At 34.8% G+C, this 18,649-nt stretch overlaps 1 protein-coding gene across 1 annotated transcript in view; it reads right to left on the bottom strand.

The window, feature by feature from the left end:
* The window catches only part of LOC129249023 (putative neural-cadherin 2), a 124,272-nt gene that overhangs the window by 90,822 nt on the left and 14,801 nt on the right, over positions 1-18,649 (bottom strand). Inside the window, exon 2 of the mRNA XM_054888634.1 lies at positions 6,876-7,019. Within this exon, the coding sequence (XP_054744609.1) occupies positions 6,876-7,019 (144 nt within the window). The remainder of the gene's footprint in view (positions 1-6,875; positions 7,020-18,649) is intronic.

The raw sequence follows: 18,649 nt of genomic DNA, 5'->3' as shown, positions 1-18,649 counted from the left end.
GGAAATTGGCGCACATTTATTCAATTTATTGCTTTCATCGTAAATGTTTTAGCGTCAATTATTTTTCGTTCAACTCTCGTCGGGTCCATTCTCGTGACATTAACTAGTCAACTGATTTAAATCAATAATTTTGATTCTGTATTGCGTAGAGTCGTTATAACAGGATCCTACACTCGAAGCGTAACCAACTTCAGACCGCTCGCGCTGTTAGTTAGCTAAATGGCAGTTCAGAGTATTGTTTACAGGCGTGCGAAAGACTTTTTGCTGAGAGTAAACGCAAAAAAAAGAATGAGCAATGGATTTCAAACGTACTAGTGGGTTGCATTATATTTGGCTGGAAAATCTCATCCAGCGATTGTTCGTGAGCTCGAATACCTTAAAGTAAATAAAGTTTTTGTTTATCGCACCATTACTCGTTACAATGACACTGGTAGCATCGCGAAACGTAATGGAGGTGGTCATCAACAGACTGCAACGTCACGTGAAATGGTTCAAAAAGTTAAGAAGCGACTTCACCGAAATCCCCGACGAATTGTCAATCAAATGGCAACTGAGAATATCTGAGGGTAGCATCTGCCGCATACTGCAAAATGATCTCAAAGTCAAAATTACAAGATCCAAAAGGCGCATGATCTCACACTAAAGCAGCGAAAAATCAGACTTGAGAAAGTGAAGGACTGAGAGAGCGAAGTTGCTTCGTTTAGCCGAAAGCGGTCCATTTCCGAACATTATGTTTTATGACGAGAAAATTTTTCAAAATGAGCAATTCGTAAACTCTCAAAACGATAGTGGTTATTTGTCGATTTTTCATTTGAGAAGTTTAGTCTTCGATTGGCCACCAGGAGGCAGCACCCGCCACAGGTAATGGTTTGGGCCATTGTAACCGCAGATGGGCGCTCTCCAATCGTTTTCATCGAGCCTAACGTCCAGATAAATGCGAAATATTACCGGGAAAGTAATCTGGAGGTTACTTTGAAGCCGTGAGCAGACAAGAATTTCAGCGGCAAACCATGGACATTTCAACAGGATTGGGCACCATCTCACAAAGCTTGAGTGAACCAAGAATGATTAAAAGACAACGTTCCGAATCTCATAATGTCCACACAATGGCTCTCAAATTCACCAGGCGCGAATCCGATGGATTACTCTCTTTGGACCATTTTGAAGTGCAACGTCTGAACTAAAAGATTCGCCAGTCTCGAGACGCTAAAAAAAGCCACTGTTCGCGAGTGGGCCAAAATACCTTGTCTCTCATGGTCATAGTAAAGGCAAAAGGTGGTCATATCGAGCAGAAGTAAATTGAATTATAATTTTGTATTATTTTCACACATTTTTTACTTTAAATTGAATAAAAGCAATTTTCCAAACTAAATTTATGGCCTGTTTAATTGGTTACACTTCGAGTGCCGGACCCTGTACTATGCGCGTTAAAATATAAGACGTAAAGTCGATGCTGTGTTTATAGCACATTTCCATTGACTTTTTCAGATAGAATATTTGGTTTGTCGTCGATTTTCCTAGTCTGAAAACACGCTGATATTCTGGGACTTTTTCGCGTCGTTAATAAATCTGACAACTTTTGCCATTAATTTGTAAGTTGTGTTGAGAAGTGAAATTCCGCGCTAGTTTTTACACTTTGTTTTGTTGCCCTTTTTATGAAATTGAAATTGGTAAACTTTAATAAAATGCAAAATTGTAGAAAAAAATAATAATTTATTCTGAATAATTAGAAAAAAGATAATTTGTTTCCTTATATTCCCAAAAAAGATTCTGAAATTTTGAATTGCTTTAGTGGTTTTTGCGGAAGAAGGAAAATGTGTCTCAAAAATTGTCAAAATCTTCAAATGAAATCTTTCCTTTGCTGAATATTTCCCTTTCTTCTTAATAGTTTATATTTAATTTTTGCTTTTATAGATAAGTCACTTTAGTTTTAAAAGTTTCCGCGACAATTCTTAAATTTTTAATCACTATACTATTTAGTATGTGCAGAAAATATTCAATTATTTTTTAAAAGTTATCCGACACTTAAATTGAAAAATCTTTTCTTAGCGGAATAACTTTCCTTCCTACTTAATTTTGTTTTCCTTGAGGCTGTTATCATATGCCATAAATAAATTTTCGCTCATAAATTCCAAACGTTTAACAATTTCAGCATAAACGTTATGAGCATAACACATTTATAAGTATGCAAGTGTGTGTGAAGCGTATATGTGTGTACTGAGGGCATCTGACATGAGTGTAAACATATGAGTGGAAATATGTACCATAGCTGCGCACACGCGTGCCTTTGAGCGCGTGTAGTGCACGCTACATGCCGGAAATGTTTTGAATTACAATCGAAAAATTTTGTGTACATACCAAGCATAGCTAATTTATATTGACTACACAAAAATATTAACGGCTTTTGAATTTATCTTCTGCTTCTTATCACCCTGATTCATTGCCCACAAAATTACTTTAGTATCTAATTTAAATCCCTTGCTGCATTCTATACCCAAAGGTTTAATGTAGGGTATAGCCATGCTCGTTCAACATTTTCAAAGTGTATCCTTTCATCCTTAATTCATTTGAAATTTGTCATTTTACTATTTTGTTTACAGCCTTTTCATGCGCATTCCTTTGGATACTTTTGCCGTAAATATCTTTCCATTTGGGTTAATGTGCTCACTACTCGTTACTTTTCGCTACCATCCCATGACCTTACGTTCACATTTTCTCATATTTTTACTTCTTCAACTAACAGCTTCCTTTTCTGCCTTCGCCATTTGTCTTGAAATATTTTCCTTTTATTATTTGCTGCTATTTAAGGCAGAGACTTGAAGGCGTCTGTCGACGTTGCGGGCTTTGTTGAGCGCGCTCGAGCGAATTTCCTTACAAGTATTTATATACAAAAGGGTAGTACAATCACTTCCTTCCATGCACATACATATACCTACACATACATATACGTATATGTATGTATGTTTTCTTTATCCGTGAAATGGATGTCAATTTTATTAAACACTAGCGTGCGATTGGCGCAATCGGAAGCAAGGGTATTATTCAAATCTCTATATTCGTAATTCTCGCGCCTCTTGCAATTGGTGTGAAAGCTTTGAGCAATGGAAAAATATTTGTGTTCGAAATAAATGCTTAACCAACGAAAGCATTTGCATATTTTCAGGCGTTTTACACAGCCGCTACGCAAATTGTGTTATGTCATTTACAGAAAGCGGATTTAATTTATGATTACAATTGTACAACTTTACATAAATTCATTTTCCATTTAAATTTTATGCCTGCTTTTCATACAAATGAAATTAAATGCTTTTGAATTTGAAGAGTTTGTAAGATGTTAAAAAAAATCGTCCACATTAAGGAAATCCAACAGGCTATTTACACCAAGAACTTTACCACTTCTAAGAGCACTGTTAAATTTCGTAAATATCGAGTATTTCCGTGACAATAAACTAACTAAAAGAGTCGATTTTTATTTACATTTGATTTTTTCTCATAACAGATCTGTCTGTATTTTTTATATTACGGCAGTAATCTGCAAATTTAATGCTACCTATTCGCTTGCTTTCTTAGCACTTTCCAAATAATGAGAATACCTACTTATTGCGTATATTTCAAAAAATATATATTTACGCTAAGTATAGAAGAAAATCGGCCACTGTAGTTGTTTTTGTTGTTGTAGCAGCATAAACATACACGGACGGAGAATGCTGCTGGAGTGACAGTACTTGGCCGGATATACACCCGGGATGGGTTGGTGCGTGAATACCATTCGGCAGTCGGAAGGTTCGAGTCTCCGCGCTTGAAACAGCAGTGAATTTCGGCCATGAAAAAGCTCCTCATAAAAAAATATCTGCCGTTCGGAGTTGGCTTAAAACTGGAGGTCCCTCGATTTTTGGGACAACATCAACCCGCACACTGCAAGTAGGAGAAGGAGCTCGGCCAAATAACCAAAAAGAGTGTAAGCGCCAATTATATATAAACGAGTATATTAGATGAAAAACCTTACTTTTTGTAAAAAATTTTCAACGCAGAAAGTTTAATTATGCATATAATTGTTTGTATAGCAACGACTCTGGCTGTGCCTGAAAGTGTTTATTAAAAAATATTTACCGGCTAGTGCTGTTAAAATAACATTTGCTGTAAGGTCAGCAAAGTTGTGTTAACTCAGTTCTGTAGGCAAATGTATAGCTTTGATTCAACACTTGTGTGGAAATTCGAGTGATTCGGTTGAAACCGGCTATAAATTCCAACTGGATGTAGCAGATTCTGTAATACGTAAGCACATTAGAGTTACATTTTTACCACCGGATAATAAAATTTATTTTATTCTAAGAGTAGCGCAAAAATATTCCAAAAAAATTTTAAGGTTTCCGTGAGCTGGGCAGATTACTAAATGTTTTCAGAAATCAATAAAAAAAATAGTTTTTAAAAATATTTTTTCAAAGAAACCACCTAAGGCATGGCGGTTGCGCCGTAACGACGAATTTAATGAATTATTTTTGTTCGCATTGGTGACCCCGAGATAATGGATGAGTTTAAGTTTAGAAGGTCTGCGTAAAAATTCTTTCGATGGAATTAAATTTGGTTTGTAGGACAGGTTCAAGAAAAAATTTGAATAACTCAGTCAAGTTTGATTGATTTCGACTTTCAAGGCCTAATTGTAAAGATATTTTCTAGCCCGTTTCATTCCTTGGACTTCCTTTTAATGTTTGAGTAATTTTCGCAAATTTCGCTATTTTGATTACATTGAAAAAATTGTTCAATATTTTCATGCAGGTGCTTTCTTCAACCATCTTAGATGATTTTTTTTTTTGGAAAAAATGTTTATAAAAACTAATTATATTTTTAAAAAGCACGATTTTTGGTCAGCGTAGCTCATCTAAGTAGAAATATTTTTTCAAAATATTTTGACGGAAACTTACTATAAAATATTTTATCGACTGATCGACTGTTTTTTATATGTATGGAGAGCTATGCTATGCAAACGAAGCCAGCTCACCTAAAAACAACTTGTACTTTCTTTTCCCGTCTTATAATTTCTAAATGAATTTTATATAAAAATAAAAAATAACTGTCTTATTTTTGTTGGCCATATAGCAAATTTTGACGATAACAATAAGGAACTTGCTTCTCTTGGGTCATCCTAATGGATTAAAATGATACAGCGGCAGTGTTGGCTAAGTCACGTCTCCCTCTAGCTCTATTCAGCCCTGCCCTAGCCTAGTTATTTGTGGCGGAACGCTTTATTGCCAGTTCATATGCTTTTTCGTTAACTTCAATGTTCCGATGTTCCGGCATCCAGATTAAGGTAGCATTAAGTACTATAGGGTAGAGAGGTTTTCGGATGAAATTTTTCGATTAAGGGCCAGCAAATTTGATCTTATTGTTCAAAAGTGGACCAAAAACATCAAAACGCATACCACAAAGAGGAGGAGGAGCTAGGTCAACTACCAATAAAGGATATACACGCCATTTGTATATACAAGTATATCGTAAGCTTTATAGTTTTTGCTAATGGCTTTATATTTTTTGACTCTTATGAAGTCGACAGTTCAGACAAATAGACAAGCAACGTAGCGCATAAAGGTAAAAATAAAAACCTCCCTTACTCAAAATAATTATTTCAAATCAGTATTAGCTGCTGCTGATATTATTCTGTATATAAGTTTATAAGTTATATAAGTACCTTTAATAAGCTATCCAATGATGTATTGGGAACATTTTTATCAGCCTATTAAAAATACATTAAAGGAGTTTTGACATATTTTTACAAAATTCTCCAGAATCCAACATTCGTAGTCACGAATTATATAGATGGAATTATGGAATATTCGACTCCTTTCTATTTACACTACTAATAGTTAGTTTTAGAGTTATAGAACCATAATTTATTGAGTTATTTCAAATTAGTATTTGAGTCTTTAAGTTAATTTAACTTGACTACTTTCCACTAGAGAGAATTATTATTTGAAGTATGTCTTAGAAACTGGCCGGTGAACCAAAAAAATCTACTTTTGTTAATGGGGTAGAATTACATTTATGCACATTTAAGTACAAAAAAATATTATTTTATAAGTTGATTTAAGTTATTCCGCTACTCAGACAACAGCTGCTAATCACTAGTCAGTCGTCACGAGTCACCAGTTATAAGGAAAACAGAAGTCATGAGTCCCCAGTCTCTAGTCACCACACCAGTCACCAGTCGCCAGTCACCAGACAATAGACACCAGTCACCAATCACCAGACACCAATCACCAGTCACCAGTCATAAGTCACAAGTCACCAATCTCCAGTCACTAGTCACCAGGTACCAGTCACAAGTCCACAATCTCCAGCCACTAGTCACCAATCACTAGCCATTAGCGAATAGTTACCACTCTCCTTAGAGAGTATTCGCACTACCGCAACTAGAACATCTCAATCATCGTCAATGCTAAGTAAAATCCATTTCACTATTTACTATAATTTTTCAAAAGTTTCATGTGTGTGGTTTTGTATCTCGTTCCAGTTGTTCCGCTTACTCGCATCTGGTCTGCTTGTAATAATAATTAAAATTTAAGTATGAATTCTTAAATCTTATCTGAATTAGAAATAAAATCTCAGCAGCAAGCCTGGTTGAAATAATAATTAATGCTGATGAAGCCATCAGATCTGATGAACATATTCTATTTATATATGCAGTTTAAAAATGTATAAATTTGTCAGAATTTAATTTAGTTGTTATTAATATTTACGTTTTAATATCTTGTTACGCATAGGCGGCCACTGTTACTTCAAACTATGTTTAAATTTTCCCAAATGGCATCATTGGACACTAGTGAGTTAATAGCCTATACTTCAATAATACTACTAATACTACAATGACGAATACTTACAATCATTGTGATTCTTGGCATTGACGGTGAGTACAGTTGTCTGTAGATCGGCATTCTCATCAATTTCTGTCTCGTAGAGAAATCTGTCGAAATACGGTGGAGAGTCGTTTTTATCGGCAATACCAATGCGTACAAATTTTGTAACTGCAAAGAGATAGAAAAGATAAAATATAAATATATATCTATAAGTATAAATATGTGCATATCTATTGATATTAAAAAGCTTTTATTTATTTGCCTAAGTTGCTGGAAAAAAGTATTTCAAACTAACTTTTGTGCTGTTATTTATTTTCTATTTTAAAATGCAAAATGTGCATTGCGAAGATTTGCTTATTCCTCTTGAAACAGATTTAAATGGAGATAAAAGTTCTGATATTCACAAGTTTACAATGCGAAATATGTGTGTATGTATGTTGATATATAACAATGTGTAAAAAAAGTTGTTCACTTCACTCCAAATAGTTGCAAATGTTTGCAATGCATTTCATTGATTTTCTATGGCACTCACTCGGAAACGCACTTCAATCGTTGCAAAAGAATTTGGTTGCCCATGCGATAGTTCAGAACAATTACTTGTGAATATTTGCATGTTTTGTTTTATTTAAATGAAATTTGCAACATTTTCGCAAGAGGGAGCGCTATTGAGTTCAAAATGTGTTAAGTCTACAGGAAACGAAGACGTGTGTTTACTTAGAATGAATGTAGTTATATATTTGGGGTATATATGTACATATGTACTCATACATACAGAACATTTAGTTGATAGTAAAACTTGAACTTTTGAACTAGTTTTTTTACAGCTTATGTCTTTCTGTATACATTAAACTCCTGAGTAGGCAAACAGATTTTGACCGCACTTTCACTGATGAGTAGAGAAATGTTCTGATCAGGGTATAGGCTGTGCGTTACTTTAAGGGGGGAAACCAGTTTAGACTTATCAAAAAATCGACTTCTTTTATTGCATAAATTGTTAGTATAACTACTGAAGAATATGTGGTAAAAATTTTAAAGCGAAATTCGCATTATTCTCGATTCTATGAGCACTTAAGTGACTGCCCGTCGGTTCCGCACCATACCGCGCATTAGTTAGAACGACGTTTTTCTCGAAACTACTTTTTTTCAATTGGTGGGCACTCTAGCTCAAAAAGTTATACACCAATCGTTATAAATTTTTTTCTGAGTATTCTCTATTCAATCCTAATCCATATGAACCTAATTTTGGGATTATATTATCATGAAAAATATTTTTTTAAATAGATGAAAAAATATGGTATGAAAAAATTACATTGTGTTCAAGCGCCCCAAAGATATGCAATTCTCAATATTATTTTATCACGATTAGGTTCATATTATTAGGAAACATGTTGTTAACGAAAAAAAAATTGTTGTTGATTACGGAGAAAAATTGCAACTTCAGAAATGCCCACCAGCAAGATACTCGGATGGCGATCCATGGAAAACACGCTCAAACGCCACTATTTCCGGCCGAAATGGCTTGAAAGAATTCGAAGAAATATGAGTAAAATACCCTCCATGTTTAACAACTTCTGATTATTCCTTCCTTGTTCAAAAAATTCTCGAAAAACACCAAAATTTCGGCCTCCTAAAACGGTTTCCCCCCTTAAGAGTATTACTCAACAGCTGGCGCTGACGTCGAAATGTTTATGAAAAGTTCATTAATATGGCGGCTCAGCCCAAATTTAAAAAAAAATTATTAGATAGGTAAAAATACATATTAAAAAAAAAACAAAAAACAAAAAGAATTCTTATTACTTAGATGCCGCTATGATCGAGATATTTAACAAAATCGTATTTTTATGCCGTTGAAGAGAAAATTCAAAAAGTGCCTATGTTACTCACATAGATAAACATATGTATTTCTACCGATAATTGCCGGTTAGAACATTTTCTGGTGAAGAAATTTTGAAAATATTTATTCATACTTCACTTTAGTTGAAATTCGGAACCTATATCTCTGAGCAACTCCAGGAGCATAACTGGGAACGACGTAACTCACGCATTGGCTAGAGATGCTGCTCCCTCTTTACCAATAAGACCGGAGTGCTTACTCGCTAAGGGATAACACACCATCAAGGAGAAGCTTAAGAGTGAAAAGCTAAAATCAAAAGATGTTAGCTGGTGTCGAATTATGAGGCTATGTCCGGCGATATGGGACATGGTTCGTTCCTGCGACTTATCCCCGGATGTTCCAATGAACCTTATTCTTAAATGTGGAATTATAACGCTAAAAAAGTGGAGACATCTCGGCCAATTGTAGCCTAAAGAAAGGCATATACACTCAGCCCAACTCACCTCAATCTTCAGTTTAATAAGTGTGATGAGTAAAGCATTGAAAAGGCCATTAGGTCGAAGTTAAACCGAAAATCTATTCTATTATGTTCTCTTCTATTCTACTGAGCAGCCCCAGTGCGTTAGATTTCCAGGAATAGCGATAAAACAAGAATACTTAGCCATTGCAGCTAGGAATATAAGATGTGTTCAAAATGGCTAATCAAAAAGCAATAGAGGCGGTTAGCAGAACCTTCGAAAATGTTCGAGAAACATTCGACATAATGATGAAACTAAGAGTGGTGTTATGCGATCTTTGAAAATTTAAGTTGATTTTATCAGTTGCATCAAGAGATATAAAGTGAATGTGAGCATATTTAAGTCTCACGCTATAAGTTTTCAAAGAAAGCGAAACATAATGAGGGAATACAATATAATCAAGCGAATTCCATCTTAAGCGAAAGTGTAGAAACCTAAGAATAAGTAAAATAGGCAGGCTATCAAGGGCTCACAAATCACGAAACTGCTTCAGTTTAAGCACAATGTTTAAAATTTTTAAAAGAAATTTTCATGGGAATTTTACAGGCTTGTGACAAAATATGTAAATGGTGACTTTTTAAGAGCTATAGTAAATTTTTCAAAAAAAAAAACACACGCAAAATTCAGAAAAATGCATGAAATTTTTATTTAAATCGATAGTACAGTCCATATAATTTAATGTTTTATTTTAAGATTATTTCATACAAATATTGACCGCGACTGCGCTTCAAATGGTCCATCCGCTTAGTCCAATTTTGGCATACTCTTTCCAATGTTTCGGCAGGTATCTCACATATTAAAGCATTTCTTATTATTTATTATGTTGTCTTCCAATGCGTTAATTGAAGGAGGCGGCTTGTCTGAATAGACATGAGCTTTAACATAGCCCCACAAAAAATAATCTAAAGGCGTTATATTGCACGATCTGGGTGGCCAATTGACAAGTCCGGAACGTGAAATAAAATGTTTACCGAACTCGCCTCTCAACAAGTCCATTGTTACGCGTGCTGTGTGGCATGTGGTACCGTCTTGCTGAAACCGCATGTCACGCATTTTTAAAATAAAATTCAATGATTTGCAAGCTTTCTCGTTTGTAAGACGATTCATGGTTAAATTATAGACCAAACTGAAGATGTTTGACAGTGAAAGAAAACACGAAACGTGCGTCAGCTGTTTAAACCAACTGTTTAAGAACATAATAGCTAAAAAATCACCCGTTAGTATATTCTTTAATTACTGAAAAACTATTCAATGAGGAAATAGTCAGTTTAATTTTTAATGTTACTCAGTCTATGGCCATGACTCATACACACCATACGATTGAAATATTCCAGGCATCTCACCTGTAGCAGTTTCTGACAATAGTAGCAGTTTTTTATAAAAACATAGTTAATACCACAATAAATACCATACAAATCAACGCTTCAAACTTCAAATAAAATTAAAAAGAAATCAGAAACCATTAAAATTTCAAACTTTTTAGTCAAAACTTTAAAATTGTCCGCTCTTAGTCAGAGCATAGGATGGATACTAGTCTCTTCCAACTTCTTTTGTCGTATCTATAACTCCTTATTGGACTCCAGGAACCAAAACTCTCGTTTTCAGTACACTCCATTCGCGCCCATTTCGTCTTTGGTCGACCACATGCTATTTTCCTTGTGAATTTCACTCGACCGCCATTTTCGCATTATCTGTGTTGTCTTTTCGAAGCGTATGACCAATCCAGTTCCATTTTCTCCTATTTATTTCTGAGTTTGTCAGCGCGTAGAGGACTCAATTTGAGATGAGGTTTGGCCAGAATACTCGAGAGATTATTTTAAAAATAAAAAAATAATTAATAATAAATAATGTTTGCATTAGGTTAGGTTAGGTTATGGTGGTAGTCGGTCTGCAAGACCAACTCACTTAGACCTTACAGGTCCGTTGTGATACCACTGTGCTACACGGGAACCTCATTTATCTTCTTTCGTGGAACCATTTTGTGGCTCTTATGAAACGTAGTATTGATGTCAACCCCATGCCAGACAGTTCTGTAAGAGAATTAAAAAAGTATTTACCTAGAAAAGCTGCTCTGATTTTAGCTAGGGCTGGACAATTGCAAAGGAAGTGCTCGACTGTTTCTTCCTCATTTCTGCAACTTCTGCCGTATTCATTGATTTGATGGCCGCCTGGCTATCCAAGAATATATTTATAGTCGTTTTTGTTACGGCGTGCGTATTTAGATATACAGCCACTTCTTTTATAGCTAATATAGTACCTCTGCCTGATAGACGCTGCAGTAGTGTGGTAGTCAAACAGATAGTTCCACTCCTAATTCCTTCGAGAAAACTCCGTAGCCAAATTTATCATCTAGCTTGGAACCATCTGTATAAAAGTTGAATTCCCCCCTTCTCCATGGCCTTGGTGTCTGCCACTTCCTTCTTGACGGTATACTCGTCTTGAAGAGCCTTTCAAAGGTGAGTCTAGGGATAGAGTAGTCTATTTTTTGGTTGTGACTATTCAGAGAGTGCAAAATAGAAGCGTGGCCAAACCACCGGTTTTTCCATAGCACCATACTTTTGAGTCTGAGCGCCGAGGCGGCGGCCACGTGTTTCCCTACCAGATTTAGGGCAGGTAAATTGATTAGCACTTCCTGCGCTTTGTTTCGGGTAGTTCTTAAAACGCCAGAGATGCATAAAAAAGCTGCTCTTTGGACCTTACTCATGATTTTAGCGTAAGTCGCCTTTTGAGCAGATGGCCACCATACAAGTATTCCATACATTAAAATTGGCCTAACTGCAGAAGTATAGAGCCAGTGCGTAATACGAGGTGTTAGTCCCCATTTGTTCATTAATCTTCTACTCTATCGGCCATTCTGACCTTCGGGCTAGCCAGAGCTGAGTTCCAGTTTTTTCCGCTTTTGGAATTTAAGGCGACAAACTGTCCAAAAAGTAACTAGTATGGAACATATTCAAAAGTTCTATAAATAGATAGCGGGAATTAATAGCTCACAGGGCATCAGCACGTAAAAGTAGGCAAATGAAAGCAGTACTTGGAGACCTAAGGACCTATGTACATAATTCCGTGCCAGCTCGAACATACGAGTATGTAGTTAAATTGACAGTGGTTTAGTGAACAGGTCGAACTACTGCCTTCGTATGAAGCGCATTAATTGAGAGAGAGGGGAGGGCATTTTCTTTGCAATTACACGTATTTGCTTACAAATTTCACACTCACTGCAGACAATTTAGACAATTTGAACCATTCGTTTTTGTCCTGTATTTTCAACTTCATAGCAATATGAGCTCGAATTTTTCATTCAAAGCTCGTGCTATGACGCTCTTTGCATTCTGATGTGAGATGTGAACGGGATTTGCAAAATATTTTATTTTTACAAGGCTAGAGATTTCACTATAGGCAAATAAAGAAATTTTGTATTTCCTTAGTTGCTGCAGGGGAATTCTTGTGTAACTAAATTCATTTGCATACATGCAGCAATTAAATAATATTTTACATAAAGGTAAACGTGTGTGAATTGCGTTTTTTTTTCTATGAAATATGTGTGTGTTGAAGGGTGTGCATGTGTATGTATGCATACGTATATATGACATTTTTCAGCAAGACTTCTTCTTTCTTTGTCAAACTGCCAATGCCAGTTTACTTTTTGCGATCCACAATCTCAACGTGGCAAGTTAAAAGAAGTTGGTAAGAAGCAACAAAGTTTACAAAAGTTTAAAAGTTAGCAAAATTCGGAAAACTTGGTAATTTAGGAACGTCAACTGCTATTTTTGGTCGCTGAATCGTTCAAATAGAAGCATGAAAAGTAATTTAAAAATGTAGCAAGTTAAAAAAAAATGGTATTGTATTTTTGAAGTTATGTCGAACAATAGAAAGCCTGTTTTCTTAGTGAATAGGCTAGACCTTTGCTTTACCTTTGTGACGCGTGCAAGCACATTTCTCATTTTTATAGCCGTTTGAAATGTAATCAGCCATATGAAAAGGTTTCTTTGTTGCAAAGGACTTTTCAATCGGTACACAAGAAACTTATATTTAGATTAAAACTAAAAAATTTATGTAAGTATGTAAGGCGCTTTAGCGCGCAGAAGACTGAGACATTTCTGCCAATTGCGGCCAGAAGAAAGGCATATGCACTCAGCCCAACTCATCTCAATCTCAAGTTTAATATATGAAGTGGGCTTTCAATCGGTACATAAAAAATTTGTATTTACTGGAATTTAAATTAGTTCCAATATAACCAGATTATAAAAAAAAGCAGGATGAATTTGTGATTATACACAAATTTTTAAAGGGCTCAATTTCAAAACAGAAATTGTATTTTAGCTAAGCTCCAATTAAAAAGTCGTTGTTTTAGGATCAATGTTTTTATTTTGTTTTCTATATAAAGTTTTTAATAAATTTAAAATTAAAAAGTTAAAAATATTAATAATTCATATTTCTAAACCCGTTGCCCAAAAAAATTTTTATTTTAATATATTTAAATTAATGTAATAAATAATTTTTTTTATATTTATAACCCAAATTTCGCTATGGACCGAAACGATCTACCTATGTGTGACTGAAGTCAGCCAGTTACACCTAACCTAACCTATTACCCAAATTATTTTTCTTTACGCTTTTTTCTAAAATATTGCTCCAAACAGACACTTTACCCAAACCATTTCCTCCCAAACTTTTATTCTTTATTTTTTTATAAAGCGTTTTTCAGTAAGAGCGAATACAACACAAACGGCTTGACTTATTTAACTAATTTTTTTTTTTTATTATCGAGTTTGAACATATACATTTAAGTATGAAATTCGATTTCTTTTGCATGACCACCGCGTGCACGTTTTACGAAGTCCAATCGTTGAACCCAATTTTCGACCACTCTTTTGCATAAATCGGCCGAAATTCCAGCAATTTCGCGTTCAATATTGGCTCTGAGCTCACAAGTCGTCGCCGGCTTGTTACTGTAGACCAATGACTTCACATAACCCCAAAGAAAATAGTCTAGAGGCGCCAAATCACACGAGCGCGGCGGCCATTCGACCGTTCCATTTCTGGAAATAATGCGCTCATCCAACTTACTCTTCAACAAATCAATTGTAGCGTGTGCTGTGTGGCTTGTGGCCCCGTCCTGTTGAAACCACATGTCGTCTAAGTCCATACCATTAAATTGCGGCCAAAAATAATCGTTTATCATGTCGCGGTATCGATTTCCATTCACAGTAAGGTGGCGATCGTTCTCGTCAACGAAAAAATATGGGCCAATTACGCCGCCGGCATGTAAACCGCACCAAACAGTGATTTTTTCTGCCCAGTAACGCATATTTTGCTTGTTGACAAATTCATTGAGCCAAAAGTGAGCTTCATCACTGAAGATGATTTTTTGGAAAAAATCTGGATCATTTTCGAGTTGATCTTCAGCCCAATTTACGAATCGACGTCGCTTCAAATGGTCAAACGGCTTCAGTTCTTGTGTCAGCTTGATCTTGTACGGATGTAGGCCAAGATCTTTTCGCAAAATTCGCCACAATGACGACACAGAAAGGCCCAATTGTTGAGAACGTCGTGTGAGCGACACATTTGCGTCTTCTTGAACTGAAGCCCTGGCGGCAGCAATATTTTCAACACTTCGTGCACTTCTTGCTCTCACTGGCACCGGAACATTATGAAGCGAAAACGTAGATACAAATTTTTTCACTAGACGGTCGATTGTTGAACGGGACGGCTTGTTAAATGGACCGTAAAATGGCCGTAATGTTCTTAAAGTAGCAGCAACAGAACGATTATTTTCATAAAAAATTTGCACGATTTGCAATCATTGCTCAAGTGTGTAGCGTTCCATGATGAAATGTATACTAATGAAGTTTACAAATGACAAGCGAAAAATAAAAAATATTGCGTCGTGCGCCCTCCCTATCGGAAAAAAGTTGAAGCGCACCTATTGAAAAACGCTTTACAAGCCTTTTTTAACCAAAAAATGCAGTAAAAAATGTCATTCCCCAAAGTTTCTAAGGAATATTAAGAATTTATTAAATGAATTGGGCTAATCCCAATTCCTAAATCATCATAATAAAATATTGTTTTAATTTTCTCCTCATGAACTTTTGCAATAATTTTTTTTTCTAAAAAATTGGGCTGGAAAAGAACTTATTATAAAATATTTTCCCAAATAGATTTTTAAATTTTTCCCCATTTAAGAATGCATGTTCTAAAACATTGTTCTAAAAATATTTTTTCTCAAAAACTTCGTTTAAAAAACAAAAAAAACTATTTGCTTTTAAAAAAATGCAATAAAGATATTGCATTTCTGAAAATCTCCAAGGAAATATTAAGAAGTCGTTTCCAAAAATATATTTCCCAGGCACTTTCATTCAATTTCGTATAAATTTGTTTTATAAAACCCTTTTTCTGATAAATTGTGCCGACCAAGTACTTTTCCAAAACCGTTTTCCAAAAGATATTTCTAAATTTTTTCGAAAAATATATATATTTTTTTTTTCATACAAGTTTTTACCTTAAAAATAATAAATAAAAATTATTTTTTTTCTTATAGAAACAGTAAAAAATTCCATTCCTCGAAAGTCTCTAATGAATATTAAAAATTTATTAAATAAATTGAGCTGATTTTAATTGCTAAATCGTCCTACAAAAAATATTTTCCAAGAAATGTTCTTTTAATTTTCTCGTGATACATTTTTGCGCTAAAAGTTTTTTTTCCAAAAAATTGCGCCCAAAATAAACTTGTTCAAAAATGTTTTCCAACAGAGGTTTTCAATTTTTTCCAATATAAGAAAACATGTTTTCGATATAATTTTTTCATTTCTAAAAAAATTTTCCAAAAATAAATTTTTTTAATTTTATTTATTTATATATGGGGCATTCTTTCTCAACGGGAGACCCCTATCCATCCAAAAATGTTTTTGACCTAGAGAGTTCTAATAGGGCTTAAAATTTAGCTCTTTTTATCTACTTTTCAATACAGAGTGGCCAAAAACGAAATTCAAGCCATATGGTAGCGATCAAAAAGTAAAACAAGGGATATGTCACGATACACGAAAAATGTTATGATTGGAACTGATTCCAAATCTATTAGGTATCAAGAAAACAAAATATATAAATAAATAAATAAATAAATAATATTTTTTTTAACAATTTTTTTTGTCCAAATTATCTTTGAATACAAGTTTTTTCTAGAAAAAAAAAATTGCTTTCTTAAAGAAATATAATAAAGATATTTCATTCCTCGAAAATTTCTAAAGGAGTATTAAATAAATTGAGTTAATCCCAATTCCTTATTCGATGTAAAAAAAATATTTTCCAAAACTGTTTTTTTAATTTCCTCCTAACATACTTTTGCAATAAAAATGTGTTTCTAAAAAATTGTGACAAAAAGGAACTTTTTCAAAAAGATTTTCTAAACGAGATTTTCAAATTTTTCAATATAAAAACTTAGTTTTTGCATACAATTTTCCTTTTTTATAAAATTTTTCCAAAAATATTTTTTTTTTGTTTTAATTTTTTTTATATATGTCCATATATTTTATTAAAACAAGTTTTTTTTAAAAAAAATGACTTTCTTAAAAAAGTTCTATAAAACTATTTCATTCCTCCAAAAGTCTGTAAGGGAATATTAAGAATTCGCTTTCAAAAATATATTTCCAGAAACTTTCTTTCAATTTCACATAAATTTCTTTAATAAAAGTAATTTTCCAAAACTTTTCTGCAAAATATATTTTTAAAATTTGTTCCAAAAATATTTTTTCCTCAAAAAAACCATATTTTATAATGAAAGCCTCCAATCAGGGAATCAAATTTTTTACTGCATCTTTTTAAGAGAAAAAGTATATGAAAAAAAATTTAAAAAATATGGTTTTTTGGAATATTAAGAAGCTTTTAAATAAATTAAGCTAAGAGATTTTTGAGAGAAATTTTTAAAATTTGTTTAATTTTTTTTCCTATATATGAAAGTAAGTTTCCGATGAAAGTTGCAAATGTTTTCTTAAAAGGAAATGAAGTATAAATATTTCCCTTCCCGAAAGCCTTCAAAGGAACATTAAGAAATTATTCGGTAAGTTGCGTCCATCCAATTCGTAACTCGTTTTCCAAAAAAGATTTTCCAAACATTTTTTATAATTTTTCTAATAGATATATCTTTTCGATACAATTTTTTCTAAATAATTGTACCAAATAGTGCAAATATCATATTTCATTCCCGAGGAATGTGGAGGAGAGAAAAGAGATCTCGGCTGAAGAGTTTCTTCAAGTCATCCCCAAAGGGCATGCTAAGGAATCTTAAGCGAATGGCAGGGGATTCCCATCACCTTAAGCGTTCTGTTTGTATCGTATTGGGGCCATAGTGTTTTCGAAATAGCACACGAAGAGACAGACCCGTACCTGTCTTGAGCTTTTTTTAGAAAGAAATTGTGTAGTTTCCCTTTAACAACGGACAAAGGGACACCGATGTCTCAGAGGGGGACAGCTGAAACCAGTTCTGATGACTGGCAATTTCATTTGCCTCCATATTCCTGAGCCCAGGAACCCAGATAAGGGAGATGTTTCCTGCTCAATCGAGATGTTTGAGTTCCCCCTTACAGGAGTTCACCTGAAGAGAGCTGCAATACGGCGATGACAGGGTATTGATCGCAGCTTGGCTATCGGAAAAAATATTAATTTCTCACTCCCAACAGCGATCCCGAAGCATTTTGCATGCCTGCAGGATCGCGAAGACCTCTGCTTGAAAAACGCTGTTCGTTTCCGGCAGTTTAAAGGAGACCGAAATGCTGGCTGATTTAGAGAAAACCCCCGCTCATACTCCATATACCATCTTGGATCCGTCAGTTAAAACAGAGGTACCTATATCCATGCCCACTTTTGCCTACTCGGAAAGATAGCCCTAGCACAACCCTCAAACCCCAGTTTGCGGATGGAGAGATCAGTGCGAAGAACAGAGAAGGAAGGGAAGATCTGCTTCAAGATGCCACTATGTCCTACTGGAAATTGTCTCCAGAGGCCTAGCTCCTTCAACCTAATAGCGCTCTGAGAAGCAATGGAATGACTTTGAGGGCAGCAGTGGGACATGTTCTACAAGCACCAGTGATGCCCACACATGCAGTTCTCTGCACTCTCTCCAGTTGAGTGATGTTGTAGCCCTTCTGAAGAGCTACCCACCAAACTAGGCAACCATATGTTAAAATTGGCAGAACCACTAAGTTGTACATCTCAAGTACGACACGTGGCTTGAGACCCCATTTTTTGGCGAACATAGATTTACAGGCTATACTGGCCTTGTTAACTCGATTTTCTATGTGCAGGCTCCGGTGGAGGTTGGGGTCAAGTATTACACCAAGATACCTGACTTCCGATGCGAGTGTAAGACACTGGATGTTTAGTCTTGGAAGCTTAAAAGGTGGAGGCTTGTATTTCCTGGTGAATAGCATCAACACCGTTTTGTCAGACTTGAC

This window comes from Anastrepha obliqua, chromosome 5 (genome assembly GCF_027943255.1).
Source record: "Anastrepha obliqua isolate idAnaObli1 chromosome 5, idAnaObli1_1.0, whole genome shotgun sequence".
Classification (NCBI taxonomy): Eukaryota; Metazoa; Arthropoda; class Insecta; order Diptera; family Tephritidae; genus Anastrepha; species Anastrepha obliqua.
Note: the sequence above shows the minus strand (reverse complement) of the source record. Positions and strands in the feature narration are given on the sequence as shown.